A 19,636-nucleotide genomic window follows, 5' to 3' on the forward strand; every position below is an offset into this window, starting at 1 on the left:
TTATTCAGAGTTGCCGCAATCCAGTGCATGCCTACTGCCTGTCTTTACCAAAAGAGTGTGCAACAATAGTAATGGAAATAAATTACGAAAGATACTGCTTCCCACTTCAAGTTAGTAAGGTTAAGAGGGTTAACAGTAGTTCTTATTTTACAAAGCAAATAATAGCAGATATTCAAATCTATTTTTTTAAGTTGACAAAACTGATTAATGGTTGAAAACAATCAAAGACTCACATTGCAGGGCACTATTTTAAAGAGGAGTGCTAACAAAATGAACTCCAAGCTAAACCGACCTCATCAGCTCTGCTACTGGAACTATGTACTGCCTAACACTAATGATTATAACTGCTGGGCGAAGAATATGGAACCTCCAGGAACTCTGCATGGTAACAAATATACTTAATAATCTTAAATAAACTCAAACTTACTTTGATATCTACACTTCCAAGTAATTCAAGCCATGAGAAAATGAATTTTTAAAAAATCAGATCATGAAAGCCATTATTATTTGAAGGAATACGCTCAATTTTTTAGATAATTTAAATTATTGAACAGTCCTTTGCATTTTTTAGTAGCTTTGACTAAAGTTAGAACATTAGAGCATTAAGGTTACACATAATGGGGTGATGGTGTGCCCTTGTTGCAAGTCGGATTTCTCCACACAAACAACACACCAGATTAGTGCTCTATCACAGGGCTCCCCCCGATCAAATAAAATCATCTTACTCCTGCATGGGTATTAGAAGAAAATGCTTAGCTGGAAAATTTGCCGTTGCACACAGCCATCCACCGAGTCCCATCCCAGACACAAGTCATAAAGGGACTAGAAACTAGGCAAAAGGAACCCACACAAAAATTCTCCTTCAGGAATCCTTTGAAAACTAAATGGAAAACTCTCGGCTAAGTCCAACCAACTACAAACTACACATACCTGAAGACTCTTATTAGCACACTGGCGGTTTCAAATATCGTGAGCGAAAGTTGGCCCAGAAACTACAGACAGAGGAACATCTCGCCATTGAGCTCTCCATGAACAGAAACTGGCCACAGCTTGGAAGGCGATGGCTTGATCAAACACGCACTTAAGATCACAGGAGGACTGAATCCCAAACTCCTCCAGGATGACTCCATGAGCTCTCATCATGAAGCAACAACAAACCCACCAGCTCCTTGACGAGATCCCAAGCACTGTCAGCAGCCAGTGTGGAGTGCGCAAACGTTTTTTTCCCTTGCTTTGGTTGTGAAGGAGAAATTTTTATTTTGGTCAATGTTTCATTTTCAATTTTCACATCTTCAAGTGCAAGGAATCCGTGTTTGACACTGCTGTTGATTTTTCAGGTCACTCCCAAATGTAATCTCACTTAAGGCCCCCGTGGCAAGGGAGCAGGCACTGCTGGTGCTGGTGCAGGTAGGGACCTGTTCTAGGGTACAAGGTGTTGGAGAATGAAACTCGCGTTTGGGTTAATTCCAATTCCTGTGTTTTTCCTACTGCTCACTCCTGCTGCCCCCAACTGAAGGAAAGGAGTCTTTTATTCCTAGAGATAGGGGCACAGAGCTTCTAGAATTCTGCTTACCGTAACTGGCAGCAACTCTGTAAAAAGAAGGTCGCACCTTTTAACCACGCACACAGCTCTTTGCTTCCCAACACACTTCATTCAATAGCTACAAGCATTTCAGAAATTTTTACAAAAATTTTATACAATCAATCTTCTCATCTGAACCAATACTGAAACTCTTAAACTTCCCCCCTCATACGTACATATATACACGTATGTGTGTGTGTGTGTTCACATATACACACACACACGAGAACATTCCCAGTTTGTTCTCAAGTAGTACCCTAGATGCAGATATAACAAAATCAGAGAATCTTTTCTTTTGCATCTTAGGTCACTGCTGGTGGCTTCACCTGCTAAGAACTGCTCCAAGACCAGGCTACCTGAGGCTGTTCTTACTCTTCTTGTGTTTATGTACTGTTTTATGCAGACCACACATCTACTTGGGAAAGACTCTGTCGAATTCTATACACGAAACGCCCCTCGCACACTGTTGGCACTTAAATGTAATTATTCAAAATGGAATCATTTAATTAGATAGGAAGAGAAACAGCAAGCCCTGAGATGATAATAATGAACAAAGCAAATACGCTGACCAACTGGAGCCCCGCCACAGCTAACAGCAGGTGCAGAGAGAGCCGTGTTCCCGGTGTTCCACTCAGGATAAACACGCAATGACACACCTTGCTCTGCTGGGTGCACAGACAGGAGAGGGCGCAACTGACAGTGGAACTCTAGCGCAGAAAGGATTACAGAGGCTCCTGGCCCTCTGACGTGGCTCCTTGGGAAAGCCGGAGGAGGAAGGGGAAGCCGAGGCAAGCAGGTGGAAAGGACGCCGTGCAGCCCACAGCACCTGCCCTGGGAGTGAGTGAGGATGAGTCCAGGTACCCACGTGGACAGGGCTGGTTACTTTACACCAACAAGATCCACACAGCAAGGTCAAGTCCCAATGCTCTGTGTTTCAAAAAACCACCTGGAATGAAATACCCCTTGGAATCTGAACCTCAGAGCACCCTTTTCAGCACTCTGGGGGTGCATCTCAGACCACGAGAGGGCGCAATCTGACTCCCCTAGGCCTTTCCCAGTTAAATTCCCCAGGCCTAGAATGAATCTGTTCTCTTCATTTCCTAATCTTTTGGCTCCACTGCTGTACAAGGCACCACCTGGGTACTCGGACTAAGACCTCATACTCAGTTAATGTTCAGTACCCAAGAAGCTTAGGTGCAGAAGTACTGGGTATTCCACCAGAAAGTCTTCCTAAACATTCCTATCTCAACAAGTGAAAGTCGTATGTCACACTTCCATCACTCAGCTACAAAATTACACACATACATAGTCTATAATGAAGTTTGTTCACTGGGTTTGCTAATCACCCTTTAAACTGGTTCTTTAAACCTATCAGTTAAAACATACCCCCACCCCCAACCAACAGCTGCTGGACACGGAAGCTATCAGCTTCAGAGGGGCCAGCAAGGCTCGCCCGGCCGGCCAGTGTCCCCAGGCGGGAGCGGGCCACTGGAAAGGAGTCCCTTTGGCCTTGTCCTCCCTCTCCTCTCTGCTGCCTGCGTTGACTTCCTGTTTTCAGCCGGCCAGAAGTTCACGGACACAGCATGACGTTTACCCTCCAGTGTGGCTCAGCCGGCTTCCGTCTTGATATGGTCGCCCACGGGGGCAGAACGCAGCTGTCCGGCTGGGAGCCGCGGGACCCCTCCACCCGTGCTCACCCTCTTTTACAGAAACGGCGTCATCAGCAGCGGCGACAGAGTGCCTACTGCATGCGAAAGCGGAACTAAGCCTTCTTGCTAGTCCTGCACAGCAAGATGGAGCCGAAACTGAGAGGAGGCAGCGGCTAGGTAACTTAGAACCCCAGGACCTGAAGTTACTTAACCCAGTTTTCCGAATCAGGAAAATGGGAGTAAATCACAGAACTTACCTCATGGAGTTGTGAGACCGCGCCACTGAGGCGTGCACAGCATGCCACGGAGCACCCACTCAGGAAATGTTAGCCGCCGCAGGTGCAGTCTCCACCAGGTTGCTGGCGTCACGTCTGACCCGACAGCAGACCGATGGGCAGGAGGCGCTCTGAATGCACCCCATGGGGGCGGCGAGCCGAGGGGGTGCCTCGGAGCCGGCTTGTTTGTCGGAATTTTGTAAAGCGGTTACTGGTAATTGGCATATGCGGGCGTCATCCGTTTTCTCCGTGGAGAGCACCCGTGTGACACCTCGCCCAAGTCAGAGGGAACCTGCCGTTCGCGTCGCAAAATGGCGCCTGCTTGTAGTCTGGCAGGGGTGAGTTTCCCATGACAGCGCCAAGGCCAGTCAGGGAGCGGAAAACACGCAAGTACGGCACTATTGCCTGGCTGAGAAATGGAAAATAACACAAGACCGAGCAGGCGGACCCCAGGCACACACACTGCCGAGTTCCAACCCCAGAAAGGCCCTTGGAGAGGGGCTTTGGGCAAGTTTCCAGCCCCACACCTCTGCACACGGCCCCAAGCTTCTTCCCTGGCTCCGCCCTGCGCCTCTGCACACGGCCACAGCCCTCTCGCCTGGCTCCGCCCCATACCTCTGCACACGGCCACAGGCCTCTTGCCTCGCTCAGTTTCCAGTCCCATTGCTGACACCACAGACGGTGGCTTGGCAAAGACTTCCATCTGCCTTTAAGGCAACGCGCAAAGCACTCAGGGTAACCTCATCAGTAGCACTTAAAAAAAAAAAAAAACGAAATTGAGTGGAATTATGGTTGGGTTTGGCAACAAATGTGAAACTCCCCATTTCCAGAAATTCCTTTGGGGTCCCCACAAGGTGACATCTGGAAAGCCGCAAAGATGGCCTGACCTAAGCAGGGTGCCGGGCAGCTGTGACCTGAGGCGTCCTGGACTCTGCCCTATGCCCCGGTGTGAAGGCCCCACGCTGCCCACGAGAAGAGAAAGGCAGGACGCGGCCAAGTAACTTTGTCACCATTCCTAATCTGCCCCAGCGCCGTCCCCACGATGAACTCCCATCCACCGGAGGACGGTGATCACAAGGACTTGATCTTAAAGACCCCGTGCACAGGGACAGTTCGCTGTTCTTGCTTTGTTTATTAGATCGTCGTCAGTCACAGAACAGGTGGGCCGACTCAACAAAGGCACTTTCCACTAGCAGGTATGGAAGGGAAGCCGGCTGTTGCTGCAATCCCAGGTCCGGAGGTCTCAGCAGTTAGCAAATGCTGACGGGAGGCACGCCACGCACTCCCTACCACGCTGGCAATAAATCAAACGCTTGCGTCTAAGTACCGAGAGAGCAGATTCTACTAATAAAAACAGGGAGAGGCCCCTCACAAGCGGCACTAATGAAATGTCATCCCCTGTGACTGTGATCATATAATTTTATAAGTATTTATCTCATCATAACAAAATGTTATACTACTGAGAGTCCCAACAGATACTCCGGATGAACTCAACGACAAGGCAGGAGCTGGATGATAAACTGGCCAAAGCTGGGGAGGATCAGAAATCCCTGGCTCCCAATCTAGATAAACTGCCATGCATTTGGGTGTCCATTAAATCTATAAAAAGATCCGTGTAATGATACCCTACTTATTTGTTTCTCTGTGTGTTTGAATACTTGAGATTTTACTCATAGATGAGGCCATGTTAAACAAATGCGTTTTGAACATTGTGTATTTATTTACTGGAAAGGCAGAGAGACAGGGAGAAAAGGAGGGAGTGAGGGAGAGGGAGGGGGAGGGGAGGAAGGTGTGAGAGGTGCAGAGAAAGACCGGTCTCCCATCTCCTGGTTCAGTCCTCAAAGGCCCACAACAGCCAGGCAGGGCCAGCCTGGAGCCGGGAACTCAATCCAGGCCTCACACTTGGATGGCAGGGTCCTGGCTTTTCGTCATCATCTCCAGGCTGCAGATCAGCACGAATCTGGAATCAGAAGTGGATCTGGGGCTTGAGCCCAGGCACTACAGTGGGATATAGGATACAGGATGTAAGTGGACCAAGCAGTATCTTAATTGTTATGCTTCATGCCTGCCCCTAACACATGCTTTTATACACACACACAAAGGCACTTCAAACATTCGTGAAAAATGAAACTGAAATGTAAATTTACTTTGGTGTAAAAAATTTTGGAATCCATGCATATGAGGGGGTCTTCAAAATATTCATGAAAAATGTGTATTATAGAAAACTGCATACTTTTAAAATTTATATACAATATGTATACATGTTTTATGCATATATAAAAATACAGTTTTCCTTCAACTTCTGAGTGAAGTTGTGTTTTCTGTGGCCTGCCTGATTGTGTTTCAATCTCCATGACTTCTTGGATTGCTTTTCAATATTCTTGAATCTGCTGAACTGCAGACATAAAAGCGATGTATGTCCAAGCGGTTTGCATTTGTAATCCCACTGAGCAGCTGAAATGCAAACAACTGACTTAATAGAAATTTAGAAAACTCTTCTTAGTTTAAAAAATTGCTCGCAATACTTCAGTCTCATTGATGAAGTTTGGGTCTTTAAACTATACATCTGTTAGGGTCAGTTTTCTTCCATGGTTGAACTGCCAATTTGAAACCATAATATGTAACCGGGTTCTGTTTGTAACCACGACCTTGGATAGTAACAGACTCCACGGCGGCGTGAGCAGTGAGAGAGTGAAGAAATCACAGGAGAAGTGGAAACCTTAGAACCGAGAGAAAGCCTGAACTGCAAACATTTTTGAAACAATCAAAAGGAAGCTGCGCTGTGAACCGACATCAGGGTTTGCGCGGTGATAGCGATCAGAAAACCCCACATACACAGACTTCACCCGTAAATGTTGCCAAAGTGATTTTTCTATGATACTCTAGTACTTTATGTGACTATCTGTAATTAAATTATGGTAAAAGAATCAGCTTAAAATAAAGCATTCAGAACAACTGCTGGACTGCACAACATTCTTTTTCATAAGAGAAAGCGTCGCAGGCAGCAAAGTGGCAAAAACAGACCGGAGTGAGCTGTGGTTAAGTGTAAATCCTGTAGCAATGAAGCCATTTGTATTATCCTTACTTCTTTGAATAAATTCAGATGACAGCCCTATTTCATTTCTTCATTCGGTTTGGAGGCCAGATGGCATTAGAATCATTTACTTCACCTTGTTGTGCCTAATTACTACAATCAACACACTATTTTCCAAATTAATCATAACAAAGTAATTTCATTAGTAACACAGCAGGCTGTTGAATTATTAGCATCATAACAGTTTGCAAACAATTAAACTTTATTTGAACCTTAAAAATTTGCAGAGTGGAACATTATTGTAAGATCTAATGGCAATAGAGTACAAATTCAGAACCGAGCAAATAATCAAGCAAAATGCTATATAAAATATGACTCACAATCACCTTTGAAAAAAATTAGCTCTCTCACTGTTCATAGGAAAACAAATAAAAGCTAAGCAAACATAATGAGAACATAGCAATTAGCATATTTTCTAACAAGCCGCGTTGTTTGAATTCACATTAATGACATGATTATGATGGAGCAGAGTATGTGATACGTTGTCAAGGGTGCAAAGAAAACTTTCCCTGTTAGTGTACAACTGATTTCACCAGAGGACAACAATGGAGCCATGAATCCAAAGCGATGACTATTCTGCAGTTTGCAATCTTTTGTTTCCTTTGGGGCACCTCCCACCTGGCCTCAAGTTTAAGAAGGAACAAAGGCCAGCGGAGCTCTGGACAGAAGTAGCACCTGGTTTCTGGCCTGGCACTGCTCAGAGCTTGGCTGCCCTGCAATCGCTGGGCATCAGTTGGCTAAGGACTCCCTCTCCTGGATTCATGGCAGAAATCTAAATGCTTTACAGCCCGGGCGAGGCGGAGTCTGGGCGGGGGAGGGGCTGCCAAGTGATTTTGTGTGCGATGCAAAGCTGCTGCCATCTACTGGCCTGGCGCTAAAAACCTCCGGACCCGGAAGCAGGGACAGGGCGTCTCCCAGCAAAGCTCCATCCACGGTGGCCGCCAACAAGTGCCCTTTCTTTTCCACCCTAGATGATTTCAACGTATTTCAGTGGCATCCTAGTAGGAAACGGTTCACGACTGCGTGTACGCATTTTGGAAAGCTCTAAGTGGACAATGTCTATGTACAGAAATGAGTTTTCTCCCCATCTTTTAAGATTTTTTTTTTTTTACATTTGAAATTAATCCTGAGATTAAGCAGGGAGGGGGTAGTAATGGTAAAATGGACACTCTGAACAACTGCTTGTAAACAGTTTTACATAAACACTGGAGGTTTAAAATACTGGCAGCTCATGTACACGGCTAGAGCCTTTAGGAAGCAGAGATCTAAAACGTTCAGCCAGGTCAGCACCTGCGCAGTCGCGGTTGGCCACTAGGAGAGGAAGTCTAGTGCAAATGGCTATGCAGCCAGCAGTGCATCTGGAGTGTGTGGGCCCCGGTGGTCCCACACAGGCGCTTACAACACCTCTGCTGGCAAACACACCTGAGAAGGCGATGCCACGCTGCTGCAAGGCTTGCTCAGGCGGCACAGCCCTGTGGGCAACTCAGACGTCGGGCTGCCACTCACCTGCTGGCACATGTGACCACTGTGCTTTCCACACCCTCCTCTCTGCCTGCTGTCACCTCTCAGTGCCCTGGGAAGTACACAGCAGACTCAGATCTGCTGTGTCGCAATAGGACTGGAACAGCAGAACAGTAGGAAGGCAGGGGAAGCGAGGGCTTGCTGATGCCTTCTTTGAGAATTGAGATTCTTTCTACCATAATGCTAGCGGTAGAGCAGTGTCTCTTACAGATTTTTTGTTTCATTAAGTTAAACAGAACTACAGTAGAAAATGCTGGCAAGCTCATCAGCCGGCCAGGATAAGTTACTGGTGAAGGACTGTATAAACCACGGCTCTGCCTTGCACTTGTGTTGCAGGTAACAGCACGACGACACTCTATGATTTTTTTTTTCTTTCTTGCAGTTCTATTTAATAGGATGTAAATTTACCAATCTGCAAAACTGCTTTCATGAAATCATGTTACCATTTTGTGAAAAACAAAAACTAAGCAAAAGTCAGCTACAGAATTTCAACATCGCTGCATCCTTTGGCATCTGTCAAAAGCTTTCATGATCTAGGCAATTAAAAATTCTGTGAAATTACATATTACACTCTAAGGCATAACTGATGTCCAATGATTAAGGAGATTACAGCTTACAGCAGAAGCAGCAGTGACTCCAACGTATGTATGAAACGCAATGAATTCCTCACACAAATCAAATGGGTAGATAAAAACTGTAATTACTTCCTTGCGAAAGAGCAACAAGTACAACTTTACTGCTTGCATCTAATTTACATTAATCCCCCCTCATTTAGTTTCACATCAGGGAAATATTTTAATGAACAACTGCATAAAATTTAACAAAGTCTAGGAATGTTCACCAAACAGAAAGGTTCTGAGAAGTCCCCCAGGCAATCGGCAATGCTCTGATTCCAAGGTACCTGCAGACAAGCCCACGATTCTTCCTTTTCTGTGGGCAGAAACAGAAAGTTGCATTTCAATTTTTTTTATCAGTTAAAATGTTGGTTTTTCCTGCTTAGGAAAAAAATTACACTTTTAGCCAAGGCAAAAAAATATTTGTTCAACATTTTGTCAATTCAGCTTCTCAGAAAGGCCATAAAAGTGGTATTTTACTACAGAGGAAGAGGTTTGGAAAAACAGCCGCTAATTATGAAAAGACATTTCTCTGAATAATCTATTCATTTCCAAAGGACGTTCTGTGAAGTCATTTTAAAAATTAAAGATCAAGCAAAACAAAAAAAGATTTGGGGACATAATCTTTGTATTATCAAAAAACTACAGACTTAAAAAGGCAAAGCATCATAACACAGAGAACATATGAGCTATTACAGAATATTGGATTAAAATGTACTTACCCAGGACTCTCAGATATCATACATCTCCATTATGTAGGCTTTCGGCACCAAGCCAATGGCTCCCTTCATTTCTCCTACCCACCAGCCATATCTATTGTATTCCTAATTGGAAACAATATGCAGTGTTAACCTTTAGACGGGTGTGAGTACAATGTCGTTTATATGCAACTTCTCAGAAATGTTATTTCTTTTTATAAAGTTACAAGAGCATGAGCTGCAAATGAAAACATTTTCATCTTTTTTGTTTCTGGACACTTTAAAAATGCCGTTAAGCAAAGATTTAAATTAACGTATAACACAAAGCCTGTTTATTACTAGGCGGAGAAAGCAGAAATGGTCACTCACGATTCAAACCTGGGAAATGAAACCACCTCAGGAAGCGGGTGCGCTGTGCTCCCACGCCCTAAAGCCTGGGGACACTTTTCCAGGGGCTGCCACCAGTGCTTATGCCACCAGGTGAAAGCCAGGACTTAGGACAATGCATTTGCCTTCAAGAAGCTTACCTTCTACCAAGGATAAGGTTTCTTTTCCACAACAGACTACTTAATTCCTAGTGAGGCTCACGTGACCTATGCTGATTTCAAATGCAGAGATATACCCCTTCCTAAGAAAATCTAATTGACACATTTTAAACAGATAAATTGTTAGAGAATAAGTAAAACACAAACAATTGCTTTACAACCTAATTCCCAAGTGGATTCCTCTAAAATAACAACCCTAAGACACTCCTTGTTTCTTTCATCTCTGGCAAACAATTTTAGACAAAGACTGGACGAGAGAGGCTGAAAGACGGCCTTAGACGCACCCTGACAGTGGACGATCTACAAGAAGTAAAAGTAACTCAAGTTAGGGCGGCCAAATATTACATCTAGCTGTAAAAAAAGAGTGATCGATGAGCCCCTTCTGCATTTACCGTGCGACCTGAGACAAACAGACCCGAGCCCCCTTGTCTCCTGCTCCCCTCAACTGACAGCTACACCACTGCTTGAGGCAGTGCGAATGTTCCCGAACCGGTCTCCTGTGTCTGCCAGACTGACTAATGGGCTTGTATCTCAAATGTATTTATGTGGAGTGAGATACAAACAAAGTAAAACGAATTACAAGTTTCAAGAACAATACCTTCCAAAAAGCAATACTCTGCACAGGCATTGCAGGACCCAAATTTAATTTTTCATATAAGATAAATTTTTAAAATCAATCCCCAGAGTAATTCAATAGGTTATGATTTTTCCAACATCTGAGTCCTAGATAGACGTGCATATGCATATTGAGTTATATTCGGGGAGGGAAATGTGCATACCAGTACAGCCTTAACATTTGTATTGATTAGTACGCTATGCAATTCTTCAATACCAATATCAGTGCTGCAACATTAGCACGTATTGATATGTAGTCTATCAACAGAGAGATTATAGGATAAAGTCTATCGGTGGCTTTTCTTAAACAGTGGGCAGTGTCAGGATTAGGTTTATTGGAAGAACAAAGTGGAGGGAAGAGGAGGAAATGAGGCTAACACTGCCTCTCTCCTCTGGCTTCTGGGTCAGTGGACTTCAGCCTTTAAGGTCACAAATTCAGTGACGGTGAGAACTTAGTGGACAGCATGAAGCCAGGAGAACGGGCTGAGGCCCAGAGCTCAGTGGCCACGACTGTACTCGAAGACGACCACAGTCCTCCAAAGCAAATACTCTGCAAGCTAGGATTAGCAACCATTACATCCTAATAGGTACCTAATAAAACTGCCCTTTTCAATTCTTAAGGCGATGAGTACAATTAGAGCTCAATACTTAATAAAACAAATGCACTTAACCTTCCACAGGCCAGAACAGAGAGTTAACTGGGTAAATGTGAGGGTGGAAGCTCCTTCCCGCTGCCAATCTGAGAAGTGAAGAACTGGTCCCTCTCCCCTCCCCACGGCAGACACAGAAAACAGGCAGCGGCAGGACATACCGGGGGCTCAACCTGCTCCCCGAGACGGGCCTTCTTCTGGGGGTTGGTGCTGAGATCACTGCGAGCTGGCAAGTTCCTACGACTTGATGACGTTCTACTGCGGTTAACATCTTCTACTGCCAATAAAGGGCTTGTTCCCAGTTCTCAGACGCTCACTCACAGTGAAGGGATCGCTTTCTAACAAGTCACAGGTACAAAGGCCGGCTGGTGACTTCCCGCTGGAAGCGCGCACTACAACGGACCGGTCAGAGTCGCTAACAGAAAGCACAGGGACACACAGCAGGAAGAGGCTTAGCCAGCTGCTAACAAATCCCTTAGAAGCAGCATTCCAGGGAGAGGGAAAAAGTTCTAGACTAAAATTGTCTTAAATGCTTCACTTAATTTACAATAATTGAAAAACATATGAAATACACACCTCATAAAAGTACTCTACCATATCACAGATTTAAATCAGAAAAAGGTGAGAATAAAAGCAAGAATACTTATTCCTTTACACTCATAGAGAATGCCACATAATACTCCTGTGTGGAATTAAGAGATAAGATAAAATATAGGGAGGTAAAAATCGAGGAGGCAAATTTATGGATTTACACAGCAGCCATTAGACTCTGTCGACAGGACTGCAAACACAGGGGCTTTTACTTTTATCATTACCGTCCTCTGTACGAGCCTCCTGAGCAACATGAATCCCAATTAAACCATTTGCAGCCTATAAATTGGAATGAAAATGCTTCTTGGAGTACAGTGCTCTCAACTTGGGCCTGAAGATTCAGCAGCTCACAAGTTTTCCTTCCGAGGAAGAAAATCAGCCTGCCGCAGCCTTTCCTCTCGGCTGCTCCAAACAAATGAGATTATGAATGACAGCTGACTCGCAGCGGGAAATAACGGGATCGATCCACAGTTGTGCTACGGACCACACACTCACTGTTGTACTACGGACCACACACTCACTGTTGTACGGGTCTACAAAGTCACAGGTGGAGCCTTAGGACGAAAAGAAAAAAGAAACTCCCAAGCTTCATCTTGCTGATAAACAGAAAGCAACGAGACAAACCGTACAAGGATGCCATCTACAGCCCCGAGGGGTCAGGAAGCACCACGTCATCTTTACGGCCCACGAGACTGCAGGTGGAAGGGGCTCTGACATCTGGTATCCTTCCCCTACTCGGCTCTCGCCATCCGCGGAAATGCTAACACCGGCAAGTGACTGTACTTCAGGAGGACTGATAAAATAATGAAGAGTCCTTTAATCTACAGGAAACCATTCTAGTCAATTTATAAGAAATATTGCATCCCTTTGTAGGACGTGTAATTATTTTCTATTAATCATGTGCTATAAAGCTACATTATGCGGTTATTCTGTTATCACTAGACAGCGGCCTGCAGTCAGCTTCTGACAATGCCAGGTAATTACTGACACAAAGCTGCTTTCTCCTCCAGCGGTAATGCTATCAAGATCCAGAGGTGTAGTGATGCTTATTGTATAAAAATAGTACTCAAAGGAAATTCAATATCTGTAAAATGGATAGCTCCAAGGCAAAATATAATGTGACAGTCAAAGAAGCAAAAAAAAAAAAAAAAATCAGGCAAAGTTGCCTGATCATGCAGGAAAATAGGTCGCACTGAATGCTTGTGATCTAACGCCTGTGTTCTCAATTTTCATACCATTAAAACAGCTTTTATTTGTTTAACTGATAGTCAAAATTTCAATCCAAAATAATCTTCATTGAGCAGTAAACTAAAGTGATTGTGCAATAAGGCAGGAAAAAGGACTGGTTTTGATCAAGTGAAACAGAGACTTTATCCCACACAACAGTACACATGTGTCCACGTTTACTCATTAGCTAAATCTTCTCTCCCTGCACTTGTGTTAAGGCCCCAGCATTGACTTCCGCCCGTTTCGGTACCATGGTGCTCATTGTTCAGGTACATTAATCCACTTTCTGCCAACCATATGGTCAAAGAAGGCTGCTCTAATGGAAACCTGAAACACTAATAAGATTTTGTGATGTACGAGCCCTTTCAAAATCAGCCACTGGAATGTGTGAAAGCAACAGGTGTCAGACATGGTGAGACTGCATGTCCTCTCTCGCACATATGAGGGTGCGGAAAATGCATAGTATGAAAAAACAACGCATGGATTGGAAAAATTGTTGGCACTAAGATGAACTTAGTTTTTAATCCCATTTCCCCACAAACTTCTTACCCTTGTGTATCTGTGCTTCAAAACATACTAGGGCCCTGTGTTAAAATGAAAGTGATTCTGTTTATAAAACATGGCAAGCTTCTGAATGAATGAGCTTCACCACTGTTTTCCAAGTAGCCCCTGTGATATTTCCAAATTACCCATAAATATTACAGTCATAAGGAAACGACACATTTAAAATACATATTTTTTTCAAGGCCAACTCTTCAGCCTCCTCGTTTTTATTACCTCTGGTTAGCAACTTTGTATGAATCTTTTTAATTTCCCATATATCTATCATTTTAAAAACTCTCTTAAAATGCACAACAGGCTTTAAAGGGGGTGGGGGTGCTGTGGCACAGCAAGTTAAACTGCTGCCCAAGAAACCAGCATTCCAAATGAACGCCAGTTCGAGTCCCGGCTGCTCCCCTCTGATCCAGCTCCCTGCTAATGCGCCTGGGAAGGCAGTGGAAGACGGCCCAAGTTCTTGCTCTGCCACCCACATGGGAAATCGGGGTGGGGTTCCAGATTCCTGACCCAGCCCCTGGATGTTGTGGCCATCTGGGGAGTGACCCTGTGGATGGAAGGTCTCTGTGTCCCCCCTTTCTCAAATAAGTAAAAATAAGTAAAACAACCTTTAAAAAAAAGCACAATGCAAATTTGAAAACCTGAGTGTCTTCCTTTTACTATCTACATGTAAAGTGCTTGAATCTAGTTTCCTAACCTGGAAAACATTAGCACAATCTCTAAGGTCCTCCATGATGGCTGAACACCACCATTTAGAAACCCACTTGAAGACACTAAGTTTCCTAGTGGCTTCTGAAAAGCAACTTCATTTATAATTTACCATGCACATGGGATGCTCAGTCCCTCTAACTGAGAGGATCACTATTTATCCCACTTTGTCCTGTGAGCTCCATCTTTAAAGGAAGGAGATAAAGAATCAGTAAGAATTTAACTTTCAGAGCACATTTCAGTTTATAGCTCAGATCCAAGACACATTTAATTCACATTTCTACACCGTCAAGTTATGAAAACAAACAGTAAAAACTGATATTCACACTTAGATTCGTAGTTAAATGTTACGCAACAGAGATTCATGTTGCTCACCCACACCACTCAATTCCAGCTGTCGCCACTCTGATTCAACCCTTCAAAACCTTGCCTTGGATCACTGCATTATCAGCTCTGCCTCCCTGTTGTTCCCAGAAATCATGATCATCGGTTTACCCCGCTGCCCATGAACTTCAACCAGCACCCTACTGCATTAACCTCCAAATGCTGCTCAGCTGGTTCCCACCCTCTAGCAAACCCGCCCAGCACTGCCTTCCTTGGCCAGCAGGCCCAGGCTCTGCATCACCCTCAGGCTGCCCTGTGCAGGTGCTCTCTTCCCACCGAGTTCTCCCCACCCTCAGCCAAAGCCCACTCAACACCCAGGACCCGACTCCAGTCACTCAGTTGTTGCAAGTTGTTCTGCTGCACCTCTCATGTCAAACTCAGCATTTATTCCTCAGTGAATCATACTCCTTCTACTAAAATAAAATGCAAAATTAAATGAAGGCCTTGCACTGAATCTGTAGGCCTCACAGGGCAGGATGTGTATAAGGTATTCAATAGGGCCTAGCACTGTGATGCAGCGGGTTAAAGCCCTGGTCTGCAGCATTGGCATCCCATGTGGGCACCAGTTCGAATCCCAGCTGCTCCACTTCCAATCCAGCTCTCTGCTATGGCCTGGGAAAGCAGTGGAAGATGGCCCAGGGCCTTGGGCCCCTGCACCCATACGGGAGACCTGGAAGAAGCTCCTGGCTTCGGATCAGCGAAGGTCCAGCCATTGCGACCAGCTGGGGAGTGAACCAGTGGATGGAAGACCCCCCCCCTCTGTGTGTCTTTAATTCTCTGTAACTCTATATTTCAAAATAAAGCTTTTTTTAAAAAAAAAGGTATTCAATAAATAGGTACTGAATGGTGAGCAGACTCAATTTTCCATTCAGCTGATACCCTAGTTAACTATCCTAAATGTTTTCTTAAGAAATGTAATTTCAAAAGGAATATCTTTTCCTCTGTGTATGGTAGGTATGTTTAAAGAACATTTAGTAATAGGCTGGCATTGTGGCATAGCAGGTTAAGCTGCCACCTGCAACACCAGCATCCTACATGGGCACCAGTTTGAGTTCTGGCTGCTCCACTTCCAATTCAGCTCCCTGCTAATGCACCTGGGCAAAGCAGCAGACGATGGCCCAAGTGTTTGGGCTCCCACGCCCATGTAGGAGACCTGAATGAAGGTCCTGACTGCTGGCTTCAGCCTGGCGCAGCCCCAGCTGTTGCAGCCATTTGGGTGCATTCTCGCGCTAACTCTGCTGGTGTTTCAGTTCCCTCCTGTTGTTCCTAAGGATCTGTCTTCTCCTAAGAACCACAGTCTCACCCCAGCTCTGCTGCTAACTAAGGATGTGACCTTGGCCAAACCCCAAGTTCTTTAGGAATGATTTTCTTTGTAGTTCTCCTTGAGATTCCACAATTATCCAGCCACATATTTAATGTAAATTGGTACGTCTAATTACTACACAGTTGGGCCATCACAGAATTACCGTTATAAAATCTTTTGCTGTAATTACTATCAACATTGTTTTATTGAGGCCCTTACCTGCCACTACTACACTTGTTATATAAAGTTGTTGAGGTCAGATACCAGTGCAGGTTCTAGAAATTCAAGTGAGAATTGTTTTTTTTAAGTAACCAGTGCTAAGAAAAGTCAAGATCCCTCCTTTATGATTAAAATGAATTATTAGCTCTCTGTCTCTCTCTTTTGGTTTGGCTGCTAAGAAGGTCAGGGCCAAGGTGAGAATTAACTGCAGAAACTTCCCTGTCTTTTAAAGTCTCCTTAGGAGTAGGCTTTTATGATGAGCCTCAACTTCTTTACCTGTACATTTCTGTTATTTTAAGAAGTCAGGATTGGTTCCTGTTTTTAACTATATTTTGATAAACACATATTAAGCATCTCATATTAAGCATCTATCTGTCACAAAGTTTAGTAGTAGGAGTACAAGAATGCTTAAGACACAGTGTTGACCTCAAAGAGTTCTGAGAAGTAGAGGAAAATGCAGATAACCACAATATTGAATGTTGGATGAGAGTGAGTCTTAGTCCAGTTTGTGTTGTAACTTTTTTTCTCAATTAAGTACCCAGAATACTTGATGCTGGGCACTTTTCATACAAAACAGGTTTGTGTAACTCACATCTTTGGAGCCACAAAGTCCAAGAGTTGGCAGGCAGGGAGGGCTCCCTGGCAGCACCGCAGCCCCGTGACGAGTGGGAAGGGTGACGGCCATGTGCAGAAGGGGCCAAGCACATGGGGTGGCCTCCCTTTAAAATGAGCCCCTCTCAAGAGAACTCTTACTCTGCAAAACCAGTTTTAATGCCTCCCAAAGCTCCCAAGCTTCCAGCACAAGACCCTTTGTGGGACACATTTAAACCACAGCAGATGAGAAAAGAAATTGATAGGAAGGAGTAATATGTGGCATGTGTGAAGACCTGGGGAGATCAAAGGACGTGCTGGATTCAAGAAAGACCAAGCAGCTGAAACTACAGCGACGAAAAGGTACAGGAGGAGGACAAGGGGAAAGTGCGTGAGATGAGGTAGGAAGCCTGGGCAGCAAAGCTCAGGCTGGTTTGGTTTCCCACGGGTTTCCCTGGCTGCCTACTCTCCTCCAAGGTCAGGGAGGGTGGGATACAACCACCTACCCGTTGCCATCACATGGCCATTCTTCTTGATTTTTTGCCTAAACCCATAGAAAAAAATTCACACTTATGTTGTTCAATCAATGAGCCCCATCCACACATTGAAGTTCCGGTTCAATTTCTATTTCCGTATGACATGTTCCTTAACTGGCCCAGGTGTTGCTGATCTCTCTTTTGGCTTTCTGCAGCACCACATCTGTAGCCTGCCCTGGGGTATGTTCTCATTTTCTACCTCACGGGGTTAGGTTTCTCTACGGCTCAACGGCAGGAGCCTTGAACGAAGCCCGTTGGCAGATCCTTGGAATCCTGCTCCCAACAGTGCTTTGCATGACAAGTGTTCATCAAATATTTGTATTTGTTGATTAGAAAATGTAATAATTTTGATCATTTATAAAATATTTTCTTCAATTTTTTTATTTGATAGGGAGAGACAGACAAAGACAGAGAAATCTCCCATCTGCTGGTTTATTCCCCAAATGCCCATAAGAACCAGAACTAAGTCAGGCCAAAGCCAGGAGCTGGGAATTCAATCCAGGTCTCCCCCATGGCAGGCGGGGAACCCAATTATGTGAGCCATGACCACTGTCTCCCAAGGTCTGCATCAGCCAGGGGCAGGAGGCAGGAGCTGGAGACAGGAATGAAAACCAGGTTCTCCAAAATGAGATGCCAGTGTCTTAACTGCTAGGCTACTTCAAGGTTTAACTTTGCTTCTGGCAATCACCTGATTGTTCTAGGTTGAACTGAACCACATAGGTCCTGTAGTCTGGCTTCTCCGCAATGCAGCCGCTCTGATGCTAACTGTGGGCTTATTCTCCACTTCTCCAGACATGGCAGGGGCTGAACTGCCAGCCTGCCTCCCGTGATAACCCTCCCCTTTCATCTGCCAATACTGTTCTGGAACGCATCCTGCACTGCACATAATAGGAGACAGGGAAGCAGGGGAACATGCAATGTGAAGAGGTTACAGAGGAGCCCCATAAGTGGAGCCAGCAGGGTTTCTGGCATGGCGCTCTGTCCCTAAGCTGCATTTCACTACTACGGAGAGGTGGGTTGGTACTAAGTAAGAGGTCAGCCTGGTTAAGGCTTCCCCTGTACCTGCACCTACAATATCCATACTGACAGCACAGACACTAAATGCTGTCAGACACAAACAAATGCAATCCCAAGCGCCAGTGCTCTTCCCCAAAGGCCATAACACAGGATAAGACTTTGGAAGTAGCTCCGGGTCGGCACTGCAAGTCTCATATTGAGATGTCCTAGTTACTCCTCAGCGGTTGGCCATGCTATTTGTGGCATGATGGGTCATATGGTCACAGATGAAAAACTAAGATAGCTAAAAGGTAACTCCTTCCCTCTGCCAGTGGAGCTCAGCAAGACTTTCAATAGGTTTGATTAAAAAAAAAAAAAAAAAAAAAAAAAAAGCCAAAGAAACTGAACCCTTATATTCTCAAGAGGAGAAGCAAATGGTCAATGACAGTCACACAATCCACCAATCACTGGAAAAATCAATCAGATATAAAAAGGAGTACTGCATGGAATGCCAACCAAAACATGCCAAGCAGTGTGCTTTTCTTGTATATTAGTGAACACTGTCCTAACGTGCATTTCCTGGTTTTGAAAACAAACAAAAAATTCTCAGAGGCCTGAAAAGCGTTACATACACCCTACACTAGGGAAAGTATCCTACAATGCTTAATTCTCTTATTTTTTTTAACAATCATACACAGTAATATGACTCTTGCCTGCTGAAGTATAGCTTGTCTGTTATCAAATCTCTAAAAATAATTTATTGCTTTAAAAGTAAGGAGAAGAATGTGGTTAGCAATTTACTGATAAGGACAGATTGAAAGATAAACTAGCAGGGGACATGAATCCAGCAGAGCAAGGCAAAATAACATCACCAAAGAGGAATGCAGGGCCATGGGATACGCCTATGCTGTACAAGCTGGATTCTTCCACTGAATTTATAACATTTTACAAACATGGTTCTAGGACACCACCATTAACTACAACAGTATGCTCAGGTTTTAGGTGGTAATAAAAGTGAAATGCACACTAGTAAAAGAATTTAGCATGATTTTAAAGCAGCTGATTCCCAACACAAATTAATTAATTCATTAATAAAAGGTTCCTCAAATATTATATTCTCCCTACCAAATGAACCTAAAACAAAGCCTTGTGTATCAGAGTTAATTCACTAACAATGCAGCTGTCATTAAAATCACAATTCCACTTTCATCCACAGATATAAATATGCTCCACTTTATTTTTTTGTTGGAAAAAAAATTCTAAATCTCCATGAACTATTGAAG

At 44.3% G+C, this 19,636-nt stretch overlaps 1 protein-coding gene across 2 annotated transcripts in view; it reads right to left on the reverse strand.

Annotated features, from left to right (window-relative positions):
- Positions 1-6,784: 6,784 nt before the first annotated feature.
- Positions 6,785-19,636, reverse strand: part of SKAP2 (src kinase associated phosphoprotein 2) — a 181,525-nt gene continuing 168,673 nt past the window's right edge. For both annotated transcript variants that reach the window (XM_002713727.5, XM_051853255.2), the window contains exons 12-13: positions 9,458-9,559; positions 6,785-9,051 (exon numbers count right to left, since the gene is read on the reverse strand). In XM_002713727.5, the coding sequence (XP_002713773.1) occupies positions 9,467-9,559 (93 nt within the window). In that variant the 3' untranslated portion in view covers positions 6,785-9,051; positions 9,458-9,466. The remainder of the gene's footprint in view (positions 9,052-9,457; positions 9,560-19,636) is intronic.

The sequence above is a fragment of the Oryctolagus cuniculus genome, chromosome 16, assembly GCF_964237555.1.
Source record: "Oryctolagus cuniculus chromosome 16, mOryCun1.1, whole genome shotgun sequence".
Taxonomy (NCBI): domain Eukaryota; kingdom Metazoa; phylum Chordata; class Mammalia; order Lagomorpha; family Leporidae; genus Oryctolagus; species Oryctolagus cuniculus.